Source organism: Rousettus aegyptiacus, unplaced genomic scaffold, assembly GCF_014176215.1.
Source record: "Rousettus aegyptiacus isolate mRouAeg1 unplaced genomic scaffold, mRouAeg1.p scaffold_m13_p_6, whole genome shotgun sequence".
In the NCBI taxonomy this organism is placed as follows: domain Eukaryota; kingdom Metazoa; phylum Chordata; class Mammalia; order Chiroptera; family Pteropodidae; genus Rousettus; species Rousettus aegyptiacus.
The window spans coordinates 109933403-109950646 of NW_023416309.1; the positions used below are offsets into that span (position 1 = coordinate 109933403).

General features: G+C 56.4%; 1 protein-coding gene across 2 annotated transcripts in view; it reads right to left on the bottom strand.

Moving 5' to 3' along the window:
• The window catches only part of SDK2 (sidekick cell adhesion molecule 2), a 233402-nt gene that overhangs the window by 116063 nt on the left and 100095 nt on the right, over nt 1–17244 (bottom strand). For both annotated transcript variants that reach the window (XM_016143599.2, XM_016143598.2), the window contains exon 2: nt 10958–11117. In XM_016143599.2, coding sequence (XP_015999085.2) covers nt 10958–11117 — 160 coding nt within the window. The remainder of the gene's footprint in view (nt 1–10957; nt 11118–17244) is intronic.

A 17244-nucleotide genomic window follows, 5' to 3' on the forward strand; every position in this document is an offset into this window, starting at 1 on the left:
CAGGACACACTGATGAGAGTGTGAGAACACTGGTTGCCATGGAAACTGAGACAGCCGATGTTTTAGAGACTTTTGCTCCTTTTTTCCTTCTTTCCCCGTACATTTTGAACTTATTTGTCTTAATTGACATAATTATTGCAACGTCAACCTGAGGCCCAAGGATCTAGCTGTGTCTCTTCCTGCCTGCTGCCCACCCTCACTCTCCGGGGCTCTCCACGCTGCCTCTCTCCCTCCCGTCCACCTCCCTTCCAGTTTCTTCTGTCACCAGCATATCCCAAGGCTGATGCTGGACCCCTCAGGTCCAGGAAGAACCTGTGCTAAAGCACAGGGGGTCCTCCACCTCAGGATGGGGGTAGCCCAGGCTTCAGGGCCTCAAGGCCATGTTAGGAGGCATCGGCGGGCACCTGTGGGGACCAGGTTGGAGATGTTACAGGTAACCGAGACCCCGTGTTCTCCTCCGACAGCGGCCTCACCCTCCAGCGATGCTTTCAGTAGGAATGCCCGGAGGCGATCGGAGCGCATGATTTACACCTCGGGGAGCTGCAGCCTTCCGCTCCAGGACAAGCCCTGGCCCAGCCTCTCGGTCTCTCCAAACCTCCGTCTTGTTCTGTGCAACGGCGCTGTTAGACCTGCCCTGCTCATCCCACGCCAAGGACCAAATGAAGCATCTACAAGAGCAACTCCATGAAGCTCAGTGAATTACTGTCTTCTGGGACTGTCATGAAAAGACAAAAGGGGACAGCAAAGACCCCAAGAGGAGCTGGAGGGCCCGGCCATCTCCACCCTTACTTCCTCTCAAGCCGCACCGCTGACCCTAGCATGGCCAGTCTGATTCCGGCTAGGAGAGTCTGGCGCGAAGGGCAGGGGGCACCAGCGCCTCACCCTAGAAAACTGGTTTTCGATGGGGGTGACGTGTCCCCTTCTGCCCCCCAGGGAACATCTGGCAATGTCTGGAGACATTTTCGGTTGTCACATTTTGGGGAGGGGGCTCTTGGCATGTGGCAGGCAGAGGCCGGGGATGCTGCTGAACACCTTGTTATGCACAAGGCAGTGCCCTTCCCCCCACCGCCCCCCAGAAAGAACCATCCTGCCCCACGTGTTAGTAGCGCCCAGAAAGCGAAACCCTGCTCTGGTCATTGTCTTCTTCATGGCGGCACAGGGTGCTGTCTGAGGGTCCCTCGGGCTCCAGAACCACCCTGCTGTTGGAGACGCCCCCGTGTGTGCAGACGGGGGTCCCCCCTCCCTTCTGGATCCTCAGGAGTGAGAGGGGCGCCTCTGGGTCAGGGGAAGGACAGCTCGCCCGGCTGGGGGCCTCTTGCTCCTGCCGGCCCACCTCCCCCATCCTTCCCTGAGGATTCCCACATTTCTAAACTCGTTAACTTTTAATTACTACCTTCCCTCTGCCTGAGTACACTGGCTCCATGCCACGTGCATCTCTATTAAAATTCAATTTATGCCCATCATAACTAATTCCTGCCCTGCAGCTCTCTCACCGGCAGCCTTCAATTTTCAGACAAGATGTCCAAACTCCGGGCCGAACTGGAGTAAATCTCTGAAGAGGCCGGGGACGAGCAGATGGGATAGGGTTCACTGAGGAAGAGGAGCCTGGAATTCCCAGGGCTGGGGTGGGGGTGGGCATGAGACGATGGCCAGAAAGCACGAGGCGGCCATAGCCTGCCCACTGCGGGAAGGGTGGGCTGTATTTAATTGGCGACTATCAGGCTACCTTTCCATTTATGGAAATGCCGATGACCCGACACCCTTCTGCATGCTTGAGCTCATGGGACACTCATGACCCCTGGGAGGAAGCTACTAGTTTAATTCTTCCCATTTAATAGACCCGGCAGCTGAGGCAGGAAATAAAGCAACACGTCTAAAGGCGTACGGTGAGTCAGGTCACGAACGGGACTCACATGGGGTGCCGGATCGTGGACGACCAGGTGGCAGAGGTGTGTTAAGGGCAGTGCAGGTGAAGGAGACAGGAGAGCAAAAGCATGGCGGTATTAAATATCAGCGATCGCTGCTCAATTACTCATTCGATCCGTGAGCAAAGGGGGTCGGTGAGAGAGGAGGCTGGAAGGGGGGCAGGGCCAAGTTACACAGGCCGGGCCGTGAGCTCCCTCGACCCAAATCCTCTAAAGACTGCCCGCCCCCTGCAGGCTGCCGCCAGGAATGCTCTTCCTGGCATTCCCTGCCCTCCCTCGGCCCTCTCGGCCAGCTGTTGCCCCCGCCCCTTCCAGGGTGCCGCTGTGCATCGGCTGGTCCACCACGCCCTGCCCGTCCCTGCCTCCTCGTCTCCATGTCTCCTTCGCCTGTGAGGAATCGTAAGCTCCCTGCCTCCCACCCCCACCCTGCCCTGCGCTCCCTCCTCCAGATGATCGTTCTCGCTCTCCCCGACGTTCCGGACATGTACGTCCCTACGTCTAGCCGACAGTGTAGTATCCGGCAGCGGGAGACAGAGCCGGCCGCTCGGTCCTTCTCTAACGCCCCCTTGCCCTCTGCGACGGCCCAGCCTCCGGGGTTCCCCCTCCGCCTTGGCCTCTTGGCTTCGTTCTTCCGAGCCGGCTTCCGCCTCCTTCGTTTCCCAACCCTCTGGGACCCTGGAGCTCGTGCCGATGGCGCTGGGTCCGTCCGCTCATCCTGCCCGTGCCCATCGTGTCATTGTCCCCTTGACATTGGTGACTCCTACGTCAAGATCTCCGGCTCAGTTCCAGGCATGAACATCAGCTCGTCTATCGAACATCTACCTGTCTCTACCTGATGTCTCGCCAAGGTCACACCCAAACCCCACGTCCACCTGCTCATCAGGTCTTGTCAATTCTACCTCCTAAGTATATCTCAGACCCGACCATCCCTCCCATCTCCGCTCCCACCGGGATGGCCCAAGCCATCGCCCCCTCCCCCCGCGGCTGACCGAGCCAGCTCCCAGCCGCTCTCTGCCATCCGCTACCCGCTCGGCTGCTCGGCTGGACAGATTTTAAACGTACATCTGATCACGTCCTTTCCCCGTGAGAAACCATCCAAGCGCTCCGATCCACATCGCTATCGGCATAAGACGAGCTGCCAACGAGGCCCCACTTAGCCGCTCCTGTCCACTTCTCCGGTGTCCCACGCCCCGTGACCGCTCTGGCCCTCTCTCGGCCCTTCTGGCCTCGACATCCGCACGCGCGGGTCCCTTGCCACCTCGCGTCCTGGCTAACTGCGCTCATTCTCCAGCTCTCCATGTCCCCAGGGATGTCTTCTCTGACCTTCACTTTCCCTTATGAAGACGAGCATCCATGAACGGCTTGCAGAATTGCTGGGTTCGGCTTCCTCTCGGGACTGTTTGCTCCACGAGGAATTTAGCGCTGCGTCACCAGCGCCCAGGGTCTGCGTGCCAGGAGGGCCTCCCCCGTTCCCTGCCAGTCCACACCCAGTGGCTCTTCCTCGCCATCCCCGTTCTACATCTTCCACAGGCTTCCGCGAACTTCTCTAGGACCCTGGCGGCCTTTATCACCTGCCCGTCGCTCCTGAGCCCAGACACTGGCAGGCCGCGCACGCGCACCTTACTCCTCAGCTGGCACGAATGTTTCCCGCAGGCAGCGGGGAGGGCAGCGCTGGCCCCCCCTCTCCTCTGTCCCCCTGGCCCGGCTCCCTGCCAGGCAGGCCGAAGGTCCCAGGTGTCCACCCGGGGAACGCGCAAACGTCAGCACCTCCCGACGTGGCCTTATCAGGCCTCGGGGGAGAGGGCCTGATGCTCATCTTAGTTTTATGACTTTGGGCCTTGAGCAGGGAACAGGCCCCCGGAGCCTCGCCTTCCTCTCCGTGCGGACGCGGCCCCCGCGGGAGGTGCTGGCGAGCAGGGGCTGAGAACTAGGGCCTAACTGTCAGCGGCCGGCGTGGGCCTGGTGCCGCGGAGGTGGCTGGAGGGTCCGTTATCACGAGTTAACATACGCGAAGCACTTAGAACAGGGCCAGGCCCATGTCCGCGCGATACTGGCAAACGGCTCTCCCGCAGCGCTTTGGAAGGCTGGCTGGGCCATCCCCAGGAAGCTGGGCTCTGGCAGTGCCACTGTCCTGGGAAAGGACAAGCACGGTTACCCGGCACCGAGCGGGGGGAGAGGCCCACGCCTGGGGTCTGACAGATCCCGGGTGAAACCTGACTCTCCAGGTATGACTGTGTGGCCTTGGGCAAGGTGTTGAACCTCTCTGAGCTGCGACGCCTGGCTATGAGGCAGAGATAATAACAGCACCACTCCCCCAGAGCCGGTGCTGGCGGGAGCTTGGCTCGGTTCCCGGTGCTCACACAGCAAGCGCTCCAGTGCCCTCCGGGAAGCCGGCCAGCCTCCGCGTCCCTGGCCTCTGCTGCCTGCTCTCACTTCTACGCGCCTGTAAGGGAAGGCCAGGGGATAATCGAGGGACAAAGCGGCCGCCCGGGGAGCTTCTCTTCGCCCTCACTTCTGAAGCACTTCAAAGGCCGCAGCATCTCCGTACGCGTCCCCTGCCTTGTGTCCCTCACCAGGGCAGTCACACACGTGGGGCTCCGCCTCCACGGGCCGGGGCTCTCCGCTCTGCCCACCACTGAGCCTGTGGGGTTCTCCCATGGACACCTGGGGACCCGGCCCGGCTCACCTGGTCTTCCCCTCCACACACCTGCTCTTCTCCATGACAACCAGGGGCCATCCGGGGCCCTGGGACGCAGGACCTGGCCTCGGCTGGGTCTCACACCCTCACACTTTTGCCCCTCAGCCAGTCTGAAGACCCCTGGCTTTTTGCCTCCTGGGCCAGAAGAATGAAACGCAGTGACTGGGGTGGGGCGGAAGGGGCCCAGTCAGGGAACTGTGTGAACCTTCGCAGAAAGGACCGGACACGCGCCTCTCGGATCTGCCGCTGGCTCTCTAGATGACCTCAGGCAAGTCCCGGGGCTTCTCTGAGCTTCAGGGTCCTCGTTTGCCACATGAAGGCAGCACCCCTTAGTCTGCTGTGGGGTGATGTATGGGCATCCCTGTCATGGAGGGAACCTTCATAAACTATAGTTCTCCTTTGGGCGTGTGCCCTGATTAGATGAGATGCCCGGCTGGGGAATTCGTGTGTGTGTGTGTGTGTGTGTGTGTGTGTGTGTGTGTGAGATCTGTCTAGCTGATTTGTTTTCCTATTTAATTTCAAGTGTGAGGATAATTACGGGAGAAGGCATCATCGGGTGCGACAAAGTAACCTGGGCGATGACTTTGCCACGACAAGGTCATAGGGCAGAGGGTTACCCTCCATCGTTCCTCCCTCCTCCTCCATTGCCACTGCCCCACCTGCCCATTCTTGAGCTGGTGGGACGGTCCCCAGGCTTGCAGTCCTGACTGAGGCCGAGGGTCCCTGGGGGTGGGGTGGGGCAGGGAGCTGAGGGGAGGGAGCATGGGCTCCAGACGAAAGAGGTTCCAGAGGCCACACGAGAGGGCCTGACCTCCTTGTGAGTTACCGTCCCACAGTGTCGGGAAGTTACACAAACACATCTACATGCTTTGCACACACGCTCACAACCATTAAACACGTATGCGAGGCTGCGAAGGAATCGGATGCACGCGCGCGCACACACACACACACACACACTCTAACAAAGATATAGACCTTACACAACCAACTGGGTATTGTGTTCAACCCCCCTCCCCCGCCCCCAGCCCGCATACCCCAGGCACACAGTGACAGTCACTGTGTGGCTATACGTCTGTCCCACTAGTAGGAGTGGGCGGTGGGTCCGATGCCCAAACCTTTGGGAGGGTCTTTCCAGGTAGTATCCCACCCACATGGGAAAAGAGATCTCATTTTTTTAGAATTAAATTTTGTTTTGTACCCAAGTGGTACCCCCAACCGTTATAAGCTACTTTATTTCCCAAAAACTGGAAATTCAAGGCTGGTTTCAAGTTAGATGAGACTCGTCACCAAAAAGGGGCTCTCACAGCCCTTGACGAGAGGCGTTTTATAAAGGGTCCTGGATGGCAGCAGTGTCATTGGAAGAGGTGGACGAAGCCCCTGTGACCACTTGTGAGGAGCTGTGCTCGCCTGCACGTGAGATCGGGTGGGTTTATCACCAGATTTGTCCCCATTCTTCTAGAGGGACATCTCGCATCGTCCTGACAGGCAGCACAGATTTCACGCCTGTCGCCCTGGGAGCTGGGCTTGTCTTACAGAATCTCATTGAATCCTCACTATAACGCTCCAAGGGAGACATCACTGTGCCTAATTCCGGGGTAGGAAAACCAAGGCAGGCGGCTGAGTCATCCTGCCCAAAGTCGAGCCAGTCGGTGGCCATAGCCCAACTATACTCAGGTGGTCCACGCTCCAAAATCCACGCTATTTCCCTTCTGCCCCCAACGGACGGATGTGAACCCACAAACTCACCACAGTCACTCACACTCAGAAGGGTGCGGGCGCTTTCCTTCACGTACACACACGCGCGCACACACACACACACACACACACACGCCATTCTGTTATGGATCCCACTGAAAATCAAGACCGTCAGAGACCGGGACGTGAATGCAAACTTCTTCCTAGTCCACAGGTTGAGAAACATTATTAAACTGACGGAGGCACTTCCAATCTTATTTTCTCTCCGCTTGCTGAGTAAATTCAGCCATCTCTCCGCCTGAAAATTGGATATCGTCACCAGACTTACAGCCTGGGGTTTGCAAAAGGCAGCGAAGTCCTCCGCAGCAAGCGGTGGTTGGAGAGTCACGGGACGAGAAGCTGGCCAACCTCCTACGTAATGCAGTTGTCGGGATGCATTTATTTAAAAGCTGCATGTGGAACATTTTGTAGAGCCAAAAAGTGAGAAAGTGCTGGAAATGCAGGAGGGACATGTCACAAGGACCCAGAATCCAGGCGGAAGAAGCTGTAGTGGCCAAGTTGGGGTCACTATGAGCGTCGAGGTGAATAACGACAGGGATGGATTAAAACACGTTGAATAGGAAAGAATTACCCATGAGCTCATACTGATGCTCAATTATTTTAAGGGGATGAGAAAGCAAAGACCTTTTTTTAAACAGAGGAATGCCAACTCAAACAAGCAAAAGGAATGACAGAAATAGAAAATATGCTTATCACAACCGCCACGGTAATAACCGATTCAGGTAAGACTCATCAATGAATACTGAACAGTGGGCGGGAGATTCCTGGAGAAGAAAATATGCACCCGGTCTCCAGTTACCATACGAAGGGGAGACTGCACCTCGGTACCTTGACAACACAGAAACCTGGTGGACAGCGCCCGGACCAGTTGGTCAAATCTACTGTCACCAATAATGAGGCAAAATGACACTGGGTGCCTTCAGGTATGAAGCACTAAAAAAGATGCACGTCTATGTAACATTCTTGCCAAAAAGGTTCGACACGGGTGTAGTTATGAGGCTATAACTACAGAAATCCATATTGAGGACATACTGCAAAACTGGCTGAACTCTCGAAAATATTAACACCCTGAAAGATAGGAAAAAAACAATGAGGGATAGTTCTAGATTTAAGGAGTCTAAAGTCTAAGAAGTATGACAACTAAATTCAGTGCGTGGTCTTTGATTAGATCCTGTATTGAATGACAACAACAACAACAACTCCAAAAATAGCCACAAAGGACATAATTGGGACAAATGGAGAAAAATGAATACGGGCTGTGAAATTTCTTGAGTGTGACAATCTGCACTGTGGTTCTGTAGGAGAATGCCTTGTTCTTACGAAAGTCTACATACGGGTGAAGTGACATGATGTCTGCAGCTAATTCCTAGATAACTCAGCAAAAACTCGCGTGCATTTATATGTGTGTGCGGCGAGTGTGGGAATGCGGATGCAAAACACTAACGACTGATGAATGGCAAAATGTATGCAGGTGTTTTCGGTACCATACTTACAATTTTTCTAAGATCTGAACATTTTTTCGAAATTGAAGAAAAATAAGGAAGCAAAAGCACCTGCCGTGAGCCAGACCCTCACTGGGTCAGGGCGAAGCGAACACGATGACTTCCGTCCGTCCCATCGTCCTTTTCCCTTCTGCTGCTAACAGCTCTCGCCCTCCTTTCCACTGTGAGGCTCTAGGGTGGGGGCTGCCTATGGCCTGGAGTAGACACCGGAAAGAGGCGCCTCCATTCTGCTGCTCACCGGGATTGGCCAGAGATGATCCGAGCTGGGCCAATCGGAATCCTTCCCCGGGACTTTTTATGTGAAACTTCCAGGAAGTTCCCTCCCCTCTGAAATCATCTGGTGGTAAGCCTGTGGTTCTTGAACTTCTCAGTGTCACCCACCACGTGAGAAGAAAGTGTGAACCCAGAACTGGACACAGCTGAGCAGCCTGGAAGAGAGAGGGCCCAACATACCAAGTTCTCGGTTCTAAGTCCTGAGGTCCCTGGAACCGCCATAGTTCCTGAAACTCTGACCTCACAGTGTCCTATGTAAATAATTAGAAAGTGAGGCCTAATAGGATGTATTATGGATAATCTCGAGAGAGAGAGAGAGAGAGAGAGAGAGAGAAACAGAGAGAGAGAGAGAGGCAGAAATGTATGTGGGAGAGAGGAGGGAGAAAGAGAGAGAGAGAGAGACAGACAGACAGAGACAGAGAGATTTACTGAGAACACTCTTGTGAACCATCAGGAAAGACTTCTGAAAGAGGTGAGGCCTTGCAGAAGAAATGGGGTTCTGAAAGGGGCAATATTCCAAGTGGAGGGGACGGGACAGTTTGGACAAAGGCGGGGAACGGGGCTCGTGCAGGGAACGGATTTGCGATGGCCTGATTTGGCGGAAGCGTGTTCCTGCCGATGGGAGCAGCAGAGGCGAGGCAGATGCCAGCAGGTGCGGACCGCGACGCGTTCCGAAGGCCGCAGCGAGGAGTGCGGAGCTCTCCTTGTCGGTCCAGTGCGTCTGGATTAGAGGAAGACCCTGGCTGACCTGCCCTCGGGCACACGCCGCCACCATGCTGTAACAGCCAGCCTTCCGGGGGGTGGGGGCGGGGAGGAGGAGGGATGAGTCCCCCAAGTGGAAGCTCGTTTGTGCCCCCCGAATAACTTCTGCCTGAGCGACTCTGAGAAGGCACATCCGCCTTCTCCCCTCTACTTGTTTTCTGGAATTTGCAGAGGACGATGAGTAGGAAGAAGCATGGGGCACGCATGAAGGAAGCAGAGGCCGCCGTGGTGAAGGGTAAAGACCTCCGGCCCCGGAGTCGGACCGCTTCTACTCGAAGCCCGTCTCAACGAGCTGACCGTGCGTGAGCCTCAGTTTGCTCCTGCGTAGAATGGGGCAAATGACGGACCCTACTCCTAGGACTGCTGGCAGGATTAAACGGGATGATTGCGGAGGGCACACCGTAACGTCTCCCGTATAATAAATTCTTTTTCGTCGCCAGTGATCACTATTACCATCATCAACAGCTGGACCGTGACCGTGACCTGGATGCCTCCACAGACAGAGAGCTGGCTGCTCTCCAAAGGAAGCCCATGTCATCGTTGGGCCAGTCCGACCCGTGGGCCGAGCCGGTCAGTGCCCACCCTTGTGTCCTTGCCATTGCAAGGCACCAAGGGAGTGGCCGTGAGCCCGATAAAGAACCAGCTCTCCTGTCCTAGATCCCGCCCCCAGCTCCCTGCCAGCTGAAGGCGGTCAAGGGCAGCGCTGGGAGGCCCCGGCACCCGTGCCGTCCGTGAGCCCTTGCCGTCCCCCGTCCAGCAGCATGCGGGGGCTCCTCACGGATTCCATCGAACGATCCATGCCTTCCGGGCAGCAGTCACGGGCGCCTCTGGGCCCCCGACTTAAAACCGTCGCAGGGGCTGCTCAGGGAGACCCCACGTTCTCTTCCTCGGGCTCTGACCTCCCGCTTCCTGGTCCTTCGGTCACCACCCAGAGGGGAAGGTGGTCGCCTGCCCTGGCCCCGCTGCTCCCTCTTTTGCCAAAGTGGCCACGCCCACCAGCCAATCCGGTCTAGGGTCCAGGCAGAAGAAACCTGGGGGTGAAGGTCACCCCAAACTCTGCTCTGCCCGCTTTGCGAAGAAAAGGATGGTTCCTTTACGAGAAGGTCAGATCCTCAAGCAATTAAACCCCCTCTTCTCATTTGCATTCCTGTCCCCCGGAGCAGATTTGTATCAACATCCCCAGGGCAAGACAATCTTGTTTCCCCAACAAAACAGATTATGTGCATCAGGCCGGGGATTAATCACCATCCACAGGGTTGGGAGCCAATAAAAACGGCCCAGATGGGAGGACAGGAGCCAGAGGGAGGGCCAGAGGGAGCTCTGGAGGCCAGCTGGGCTGAGGAGTAGCTGCTTCCCACTGCGCTTCTAGAAAATCGGCCCCCCTTCCCCCTCCCCCCACAATGCTGTCTGAGACCCTGTTCTCTCCCTCCTTGCCTTTCTCCCCACTTGGCAGTGCCCCGGGGAGGAAGGGGGCCAGCCCAGCCCAGAACTCAGTGTGTGGGCATAGACGGGGAGTAGGGATAAGCCCAAGGGCCCTAGGCGAGCCACCTCCGTTTCCCAACTGAACCCCCACGCCCCACAGATCTGCTCCTCCCTTACTGATCCCAGGCTGCCATGGGACCTGGGCCCCTCCGACAGCACCGCCTGGACACCGCCTGGACTGAGCGGGGGCTCTCCGCAGTGGGGAGGGGAAGAGGGGATCCTGGCCACGGCCGCGGCAGAAGCCCAGCTGCTGAGAGTGAGCTCCCCCAGCCGATCACCACCGCCGCCCTGTCCCTTGGGCCACCCTGTCCAGCAGGGCAGCACCCAGACATCTTCTTCTGGGCTCAGCAGGGCGGGGTCTTCTCACCCCGGGAGCAAGGCTCTCTTTGGTGTCTGCTTCTGCCGCCCCAGCCTCCCAGTAAGTAGTAAGGGAGCAAGAGACCCTGCCCCCCAAACTACAGCGCAGGCCCCCCACCCTGGCACCCCTCGGGGCAGGGCAGTGGCTCCGGCCTCCCCCCCCCCCCCCCCCCGGCGCAGAGGGGAGGGGCAGCACGGCTTGCCTGTACTCCAGGGAGAACTTGGTCAGCTCCTTGTTGTTGTGGAGCCACTTGAACTCCAGCGGCCAGCTGCCCTCGGCCATGCACGTGAGCACCAGGCGGTTCCCCTCCAGGTGCACCTGCGTCCGCACTGGCTCCGTCTTGAAATAGGGGGCCACGTCATCTGTGGGGAGCAGACACACAAAGCCGTGGTTAACGCTCGCTCGTCTTTATTCGGTTGCTCATTTCGAGCCCTAACGCCTTGGCGCAGAGGGAGCGGGTGCAGCCAGGCAACTTGCCTAGCTGGGGTCACGCGGCTGAGAAGGACTTGAACTTGGGTCAGTCTGATTTCAGGGGAATCAGGGCAGAGTCCATCCAGTGGGCCCCCTCCGCCACCAGGCTGCTTGACCCTCCCATCCCTGGCCGTGGACCAGCCTGCTTCAACCTCTCCACCTGCACTCCAGGTCAGCTGCCTGGACATTGCCTGGGCTGTGGGTATGAGGCCCAGTCATTGCTCTGCCCCTCTGCAGAGTCACCCCAACCTTCTGACCTGACTCAGTTAACCCAACCAAACACATGCTCCCCGACAGCCACCCCACCCCATGAACACAGTGCGTTCCAGGCCCTGGGCTCCAGGGAGCCACTTATTTTGGTCCTTCTGGCCAGTGGGAGAGAGGCGGGCAGTGAAATGGACAGGGGGGTGACAAAGGGATAGGAAGAGCTGGAGGGACGGGGAGAGGGTCCCCAAGCGCGTTGCTGCGCCTGCCTGCGCTGGGAGGAGCCAGCGCCCGGGAACAGTAACGAGGACTAAACCACCTGCCATGTCCTGGACTGTCTTCGAAGCTCTAACGGGTGTTCATTTAATCTGCAGATGACCCCACGACCAGACAGGACCATACGCCACCTTTGGGAGAGGGGTTAGACAACTGCCCAGAGTCACACAGCCGGGGGATTGGGGGGAGCTAGCTCGGCAGACCAGCTGCAGAGGCTGAGCGCTTGACCTCGCACCGGACTCGATGAAGCTGGGACGTGGATGGGTTTGAGGCCAGAACACGCAGGCTGCAGAAGCGTGTGCGGCTGAGCCCCTCAACAGCTCCTGGAGTGAGTGTGCACGGTGGGCCAGGGGCTTTCTCGCCCGATGCTCACAGCAGCATCGCTGCTGTTAAAAAGGTTACGGCTCGGCGGCAGCATGGCCACTCAGCCGCTAAGCCCAGGTCCAGACTCGCCAGGCTAAGTCCATCGCCTTCCCCATCGCCCTGTGCCAGAGGGGTGGGGGGTGCTCCAAGCCACACAGGAAGCTGCAGGCAGGGCGGCATTGGGCGTCCTGACCGCCGGGCCAGTGGTGGGTGGTCCCGGCCTCCATGGCCGGTCTGCACTCACCCTAGCACTTCGGCTGCGTGGGCAGGTGTCCATCTTTCTGAGACTCGATTTCTCCATCAGGAGACACAGGGAGGCAAATGGCCATCTCGACGCCATGAGGATCGAGTGAACTAATGGTTGTGAGAATGCCGGCCCCATGCCCGGCCCGGAGCAGGCATTCTGCACATGGCCATGTCTCTCCCCAACGCAAAGGCGTGAGTGTCCTGGCCGGGGACGGGGCTGTCATTCTCAGTGCCGCCCCAGGCTCACGTTCGCCTGTGAGCCCAGAGGGCGGACACCCCGTAAGACACCATTCTTTTGGCTTGAGAAATGGAAAAAACTGCAGAAAGAAGAGAAGGGACAGGTGGAAGGGAGTCACTGGGTGCTCCACGGGTAGGGCGCTCGGCTCGCTGGGGATGGGAGAAGCTGGGTGCCTCTTGCACAGCTGGCTGGCCCCTGGTTGTGTTAGTGAGACTTGGAGCCCTGGAGCCCAGCTCCACCAGATTCAACCGGAACTGGGCATCTATGGTCAGATAAGTTCAGTATTTGTGTCAAGGCCTCACTCTGGGCTCAAGCACAGATCAATAACCCAAGAGAAGCTGTAGGTATGTTTGGGGCCCGGGTCAACTGGCCAGACTGCATCACACCCCCACCCCAAGCTCGAGGTCTCGATCTTATGATTGCATAACTTGCTACTATTTGGGGCAGTCTTCCTGGAACCCCATCCCTGCTTTGTATCCTCACCAGGTGGGGGCCTCTTGAGAGGAAGCCCAGGGAGTGGAGGTGCCTGGAAGAGCAGGCGCAAGCCCACATGGAAGCCCCATATGGACCAATGCGCCTGAGTGACCGCTGATGCTTCAATCACGGATTCGATGCCGCTTACACGTGCCCATCAATCCTAACAACTGTCCTGTGAACAGACTGCCTTACGATCGGTTGCAAACGTGTCTCTTTTTAGAGTGTGGACTCCGGAGGAGAGGCCAGTATCTCCCTCCTGGTCCCTTGTTTCTGGTGTCCTAGCCCACCTCTGCCTGGTGGCAGAGGGTGGAGAGGCCAGCAGGCACCCATTTGCCTAGGGGGAAAAAAAAAACAACTCTGCCAGCCCGCTGAGTTGCCAGCTCGGCTCTCAGTTTAACAAATGGGCACATTCGCACTTCAAAGGCGCATTCATATTCTCCAGTAGCTTTCAAGAGCCCTTTGAATCGCGTTCTTAAAAACCCTCTGTTAGTTCCTGTCATCACGCGTTTGTTTTAAAACAATAACAGTCCCAGCCCCCGAGTGATTCAGTCCCTTCGATGTGGGACTGACTCAGAGCCAGCACAGTTGAGGCGGGTGTGTGCGTGTGTGCGTGTGTGTGTGTGTGTGTGTGTGTGTGTGTGGAGAGATGAGCTTGCAAGCATGCACACGCACGCACGCTCCCCGCACCCAGACCCCTTGCCTCGGCAATTTGCTCCAAGCTCTGCATTTGCCAGTCTGCTCCTCCGGCTCTCCCGGGGGTGCCAGCCTGGAGCCGAATGACTTTTGCTTGGACAGGCTGATTCCAGTGGCTGCCAGAGATAATGAGTTGGGGGAAGAGGAAAGGGAGTGTGGCTAGTCTTTCCTGAGGACCTGCTGGAAACGGAGCCCTGAGCTGGGCGCCCTGCCTCCCTCGTCCCACATCGGCCCCTCCCTCCCCAAAAGGCCCTCCGTCTTCAGGATCCAGGGAGATTAGAGGGGGACCCCACAGGATGGAGGGCAATGGCAGGGCGTCCAGCCCGCTGACTTCCCTTGATGGCCCTCGCCCCCACGCAGGAGGCGGCAGGGGGACAGAGGAAGGCCGCTGATGGACACAGCGCACTGGTGGGCACACGTGCATCTGTGTCTGTCTGCGTGTGTGTGTGTCAAGGAGCGTCCGCGTGCCTCTGCGTGCGTACGCGGGCGTCTGTGTGCGCCTGCGTGTCTGACACGTGTGTCTGCGTGTGTCTGCGTGTGCATTTTGAGTGCATATGTTTATGCACAGGAAGAGATTTCTGTGCCATGAATACAGGGGTGGCTGACACGAATCACTGACTTTGGACAAGTTGCTTAACTGTTTCTGCACCTCAGTTTCCTTAGCTATAAATCGGGGACAGGTTTGTTGTGAGGATTAGTAAACTTAACACCACGAAGTGCTTAGGAAGGTGCCTGGCAGGTTTAGCTGCTGCTACCACTGATCACATACACAGATGGACAGATGACTCCTGAGAGAACGGCCCAGACCTTGTTGGCGGGGGCCAGCAGCTCCTTCCAGCCTTCGTCCTAGGATTGCTCAGTACACAACTCGTACAACTTATACAACAGCCCCGTTAGCCACCTTCTCAGTGGGAAAGAGATAATTGAGACTAGAGGAGAATTGTGGATAGAAAGAATCAACATCATACTGATGTCTTTCTCTTAGTTTTCCTCATTTTAAAAACACACAGAATGGTTTTTTTCTTTTTTTAACCAGGCAAAGTGATTGTAAAAAGTTCACATAAAAAAAAAAAAAAAGAATGGTCGAGAAAATTCTGAAAAAGAATGGTCCGTAGAGGAGACTTGCACAGATATTGAACTATACGCTAAAGCTGCAATAATTAAAACAATGTACAAATAGACTGATGAAGTAATGAACTGAGAAGTCCAGAAATAGACCCCAATACATATGGGGATTATTTCATATATGGTGAAAGTAGAAATTCAAGTCAGTGGGGGAAAGATTGATTTTTCAACAAATGGCTTTGGAACAGCTAGGGAGCCATTTGGGGAAAAAAAAAAAAAAAGTTGAATCTCTTCCTCACACTTTACCTCAAAATAAATGCTAGATGGATCAATGTTTTAAACATGAAAAATAAAATTCTAAAAGAACTAGAAAAAAATCACAGGGGTTTAAAAATACATAATCTTGGCGAAGCGAAATATTTGCCAAGTACTTTCTAAGTACTACACAAACTCCACAAAGTCGTGAAACTGATTAATGCCTTCGACTATATAAAAATTGTGCATGGGGAAAAAACAAATACCAAAAGAAGCGACAAAATGACAAACGGGGTGAAAATATTTGCAACTTTTATCATGGACAAAGGGCTCGTTTTCCCGACCTAAAAAACATTCCCTTAAATCAATAAGAAAAAGATAGGCCAACAGAAAATTGGGCAAAAGGATATGAACAGTTTGCAGAAAGGAATTACGAATAGCTCGGAAACACACAAAGATATTGAACCTTGTTGATAAGAGGAAGGAAACTGAAACTCGCTAAGACCCCATTTTTTCTTATCACTTCGGCCGAGATCTGAAAATGTGATACCATCCTGCTCTGGCTGGCCAGGCTGTGGAGACCCAGGCCTGCTCCCCAACAGCTCCTGGGGGGGCGGGGGGACTGTCGCTTGGTATGACATCTACAGAGAGCAATGCGGCCATTCTATCAAAACTAAAAACGCACACACCCCGCAATCCACCGGCCCTTCAAGGAATGTACCCTGCACAGGCACACCTGTGTTCGAGGGCAATGACGGCATTTCACAGAAGCACTCGGTTCTGAAGCAGAAAAGGCTTAGGAACGACCTGAGTGTCCATCAAGAGGTCAGCGGTCAAGGAAACAACAGAATTATCCATAGCTTAAGGTTCCAGAACGAATGTCGGTATGCCTTCTGCTACCGTTTGTGTACAAGCATTCTTTCTCTCAAGTGTAAAAACATATTTGCTTGTACAGACATGGGTTTCTCCTGCGGGGGGCAGGGGGGTGTTATATAAGACAGCGGGCCCAGTGATGCTTTAGGGAGGAGAAGTGGGTTGCTGGGGGGTTTGGGGGAAGGGACTCACTCTTCACTTCAAACCCTTTTGCAACTTTTACGTTGTGTCCCGCTTACGTAGAATCAAATAGATGCGCGCATGTGCAGGTGTGCATGTGAGCGCGCAGGTAGAGCGGTCGCGGGGTGGACCCGCTGGTGGCAGGGGGGCGGGCAGGCTGTCTGTGTGCGCGGGACACCCGGGTGTGGCATGGCGGGGGTCCGGGGCCTGAGCCCCTTGAAGGAAGAGCCGCCCTTGAAGGAGGACAAGAAGCCTCAGTCCTGAGCCCCTTCTCATTTCCTGCGCCCGCGCAGGGGGCCTCTGCCTGCCTGGCCTTTGGTATTCTCACTAAATACCCCCATTGTTACCCTCACACTGCAGGCTCCAGACTAAACGGCCCCTCACAGACGCTTATCTCAACTCCAACCTCTCCCTTCCCTCAGCCCCCAGCACAGCAATGTCCTCTTTCTCTGGAGTCCCTCCATCTCTCCTGGAATTTGACTTCCCAGACAGGCCGGGCCTGGGAACCCCACCTCCTCCACCCGCCACCTAATTATCTGCCCTCCAGGGCCAGCTTCAAGGGGGCACTGGGCCTGGGCAAATGCCCTTCTCACCTCTGAAATGCCCCAGAGCCCCTCTCTGTTAGCAGCAGCCTCTGGTCCCACAGTGACTGCTCAGTCACTGGGACTTCTCTGGAATGCGTGGGAACAGGATGGAAGTCGAGATTCTCGTAAACTTCTCCCCTCACCGTCCCCTGCACGGCGCCTTTGTCTGGATTGGCCTCCACGGCCTCCTAAGCTGGTCCCCTCCCTGGAGCTGGCCGGCCACAGACGCGGGCATCGGGGCTCAGGGCAGGCCCCGCCCGCGGAAGCTCACGTCTCCCGCACGTCTGCTCCTGCTGGCTTGATTTCGCGCTACTGTGCTTGTCACACTTCCCCACGCGAAGCACCTCCCGTCCCTCCTCCACGTCACGCCACGAAACCTTCTCAGGGAAAGTGCTGTCATTGTGCCCATTTTACTGACGAGAAAACGGACGCTCAGGAAGGTTCGGCCGTTTGACTTTACCGCACAGACTCGCGAGCCCAGATCTGGCGGGTTCCAGAGCCCCTGACACGGGGCTTCCCCTCAGCTGCCCTCCCCACACCCCGACCTGCGTCCTGTCCTCATGG